General features: G+C 42.4%; 1 protein-coding gene across 1 annotated transcript; it reads right to left on the bottom strand.

The window, feature by feature from the left end:
- Positions 1 to 2,737: 2,737 nt before the first annotated feature.
- Positions 2,738 to 3,619, bottom strand: LOC108476500 (uncharacterized). The gene has a single exon (XM_017778716.1). The coding sequence runs from the start codon at positions 3,617 to 3,619 to the stop codon at positions 2,738 to 2,740; it is 882 nt and encodes a 293-aa protein (XP_017634205.1).
- Between the last annotated feature and the right edge of the window lie 600 nt (positions 3,620 to 4,219).

The raw sequence follows: 4,219 nt of genomic DNA, 5'->3' as shown, positions 1-4,219 counted from the left end.
AATCCCTATCAGAAATGATCAAAATCGGAACCCTATGCAGTCTCACAATCTTCGAAATGTAGAGCTTCACTAGCTTCTTCAGAGAATAGTCCGTCCAAACCAGAATGAAGTGAGCAGACTTGGTCAATCAATCCATGATGACCCAAACAGAGTCCTTCTTAGTGGGTATCAAGGGTAACCCACTAATGAAGTCTATCGTCACACATTCCCACTTCCGTAAGGGAATCTTGACTTGCTGCAACAAACCCGAAGGCAACTGGTGATTAGTCTTAACCTGCTAGCACTTCAGACATTGCCACAAAATTTGTAACCTCACGCTTCAAACCCAAACACCAGTACAACTCACGGAGATCGCGATACATCTTATTACCACCAAGATGGATAGCATAAGGGATACTATGTGCCTCCTTCAAAATTGACTGCCTCAAACCAGAGTCGTTCGGCACACAAATCCATCCACGAAAACATAACACACCATCATTGTTTAACCCAAAATCAAAAGTAGTACCACTCTCAATCTGACGGAACCGCACACCCAGAGTCTAATCTACTAACTCTTTATCTCGAATTTGCTCAATCCAAGTCAGCTTAACCTGCAACTCGACTAACAGACTCCCATCATCAAACAGACTAAAGTGAGCAAACATCACCCTCATATCAGACATCGCTATTCAACTGAGAGCATCGGCCACCACATTAGCCTTACCAGGATGGTACTCTATAGTGCAGTCATAATCTTTGAGCAGTTCAATCCAACAGCGCTCCCTAAGTTCAACTCTTTCTGAGTAAGAAGATACTTGAGGCTCTTGTGATTAGTGTAGATGATACACCTCTCACCATACAGATAGTGCCACTAGATTTTCAATGCAAAGACTACCGTAACCAACTCCAAATCATGCATCGAGTAATTTCCCTCGTGTGTCTTAAGCTGTTGAGACTCATAAGCCACAACCTTACCATTTTGCATTAGCACACATCCCAACTCGACATGCGATATATCACTATAAACCACAAACTCCTTACTGTATTCAGACTATATCAGAACAAGAGCCTGAGTCAGAACAAACTTGAGCTTTTCAAAGCTCAATTGTTGCGCATCAGTCTAGAAAAATGGCACATCCTTATGCAGAAGCTTAGTCAAATGAGATGCAATCAGTGAGAACCCCTCGACAAACCGCTGATAATATTCCGCTAAACCCAGAAAATTGTGGATCTCAGACACATTCTTAGGCTGTTTCCCATCTAGTACAGCCTCAATCTTCCTCGAATCTACACGAATCCCCTCAACAGAAACCACATGCCCAAGATGGTTACCTCTTGCAACCAGAACTTTCACTTACTCCACTTAGCATAGAACTGCTTTTCCCGGAGAATCTGAAGTACAAATCTAAGATGTTCATGATGCTCATCCTCAGTCTTAGAGTAAACTAGAATGTCGTCAATGAAGATCACAACAAACTGATCTAGATAAGGCTGAAACACCCGGTTCATCAGATTTATGAAAGCGACCGGAGCATTCGTCAGACCAAAAGGCATAACTAGGAACTCGTAGTGTCCATATCGAGTCCTAAATGTGGTCTTATAGATATTAGCTTCCTTAACTCTCAATTGATGATACCCTGATCGAAGGTCAATCTTGGAGAACACTAAAGCCCCTCATAATTAATCAAACAAGTCGTAGATCTTTGGAAGTAGATACTTATTCTTCACGGTCAACTTATTTAACTACCGATAATCAATACACATCCTCACGGTCCCATCCTTTTTTTAACAAACACAACTGGTGCTCCCTACGGAGATACACTCGGATGGATGAAACCACGGTTCAGAAGCTTTGTAGTTGAGCATTAAGCTCTGTAAGCTCTTTTGGTGCCATACGGTAAGAAGTAATAGACATCGAAGTCGTACTCGAAAGAAGCTCAATCCCAAAATCAACCTCTCGACTAGGAGGTAAACCCAGTAACTCCTCAAGAAAGACATCTGAAAAATATTTTACTGTTCTGATATTCCCAACAGAAGAATCCTCAGAATCAGAAACACTTACGTAAGCCAAGTACGCCTCATACCCTTTCCGAACTAGTTTATCAGCCATAAGAGTGAAGATCACATTGGATAGATAATCTCGATGCTCACCGATTACTACTACTTCCCTATCATCCTCAGTCTTCAAAACGACCCTCTTAGACGTATAGTCCAAACTAACTCAGTGCTTGACCAACCAATCTATGCCTAAAATTAAGTCGAACTCCCCAAATAGAAGCTCCATCAGATTTGCCAAAAAAAAATCCCTTGTACCTCTAACAGAACCTCTCTATAGAGTTTACTAACCTATACAGACTACCTAATGGACTCAGTACCATAACCTCACTAGAAGTGCTCTCCACAAAAACCCCCAAGTTTTTAGAAATAGTGCTAGCTACATAGAAATGTGTGGAACCTATGTCTATCAAAGCAGTATAAGCTACATCAAATATAAGAAATGTACTAGTAATCACATCAGGAGCATCTCTATCCTCTTGACGTCGTGAAGCATAAACTAGTGCAGGCTACCTCGCCTCGGTCTGACCAGTACCTCTACCCAGTACCCTCTGTCCATGACCCAAACCATTACCACCCCTAGCCACTCCATGGCCCCTAGATGGCTGTTGAATTGCCCTCTGAAGCGGCACAAAACCTGGAGCTTGCATCTAATCTACCTACTGTGGACATTCTTTAATACGGTGCTCTAAATTCCACACTACAAACATGCCCCAATCTTTCTCCAACATTCACTCGGATGGCACCTACCACAATTACCACAAAGTTGCAACCCAACTGGAACAACAGGATCCCACACTCTAATTGGCCCATCAGAGCTGGCCTTTTTCTTAGGCCTCGGAACAGAACTAGAAGGCTCTGCATCCCTTTTATTCTTGCTTCTTTCACGATTTCTGTTATGGCACTCCATGCGTTTAACATCCTCGGCGATCTTCGCCTTCTCAACAAGAACCGTGAACTCACGCTGCCTCTGTGAAGCAATCAGTACCCTCAGATTATCCCTCAATCCATCCTCAAACCGAACACACCTCGTATACTCAAACACCACCATAACTCGAGTGTAGCGGCTTAATCTCAAAAATTTAGCCTCATACTCGGCCACAGAACTGTCCCCTTGCGTGAGATTCATGAAGTCACCCGTACGAGCAACCACATAGCTCACTTCCACATACTTACTCTGAAGTGCGGTCTTAAAGAAATCCCAAGTCAAATGATCAGGCTGAGTACCCTCTTCAACTGTTAATCGCCACCGGTATGCCTCGTCGTGAAGCAAGGAGACCTCACCTTTAAATTTCTGCTCGGGAATGTAGTCTAAGTCATTCATAATTCTCTCTTTGTCCTTCAACCAAAACTTAGCCACACTAGGGGCGACTTCAGTGACGCCCCTAAGTAGCTTCGCACAATTAGACCGGAGTCGTTCAATTACCGACCCACGGCCCCCAAATCTAGAATGGGGTCCAGTGTTCCTCTCCAAAATCCTTAGCATGGCCTGGGACAGTGCGTCATCCCTAGCCAAACGACTCTGAGACTCAGTCTCAATAGCAGGCGAAACTGACATCTCACTTGTATCCAGATGTGGCATACTGCCCAGAGAGCAAGACTCAGCTCGAGCCCCCTACGGCTACGAATACCATGTCTGCGAGTTCCACGAGTGCTTATAATGTAATTCGAAGTTTATCTATTAAAAGTTTTATGCATCAGTTTCAGTTGTTTATTAATAGATATTTCATGCACAATTTATCAGAAATTCAGAAGTGTTTTTAGAAGTTTTCAGTTTTCTAGCTATCCCAGTACAGTATGAGAAGATACCATCTACAGTGTTTTTAGAATAAACTATCTAAGTTTTAGAAATACTTTCAAGATCGGTGCCGGAGACTCGGTGAGCCACATTCTTACTCAATTATTTAAATCATTTAAAAACCAAGACTTTTAAAACATAATTTGGGAACCCAAAATTTACAGTCGAGTTTTGCAACCTGGCTCTAATAACACCAAATGTAACACTCTAAACTTAGCCTAGACGTTATGGCTGAATCCGGAGATGTCACAGAGAATGGGTTTGATTACATACAATTATTTCAGTCCTTGATCTCATGTTCTTTATACCATTCTCGAAAGCGTTGATTATTAGGTTATTTGTCAAAACTTGTTTTACAGCGGAAGCTTTGCAAATCGATACGAT

Source organism: Gossypium arboreum, chromosome 7 (genome assembly GCF_025698485.1).
Source record: "Gossypium arboreum isolate Shixiya-1 chromosome 7, ASM2569848v2, whole genome shotgun sequence".
NCBI lineage: Eukaryota > Viridiplantae > Streptophyta > Magnoliopsida > Malvales > Malvaceae > Gossypium > Gossypium arboreum.
This window is presented reverse-complemented; position numbering and strand designations above follow the sequence as displayed.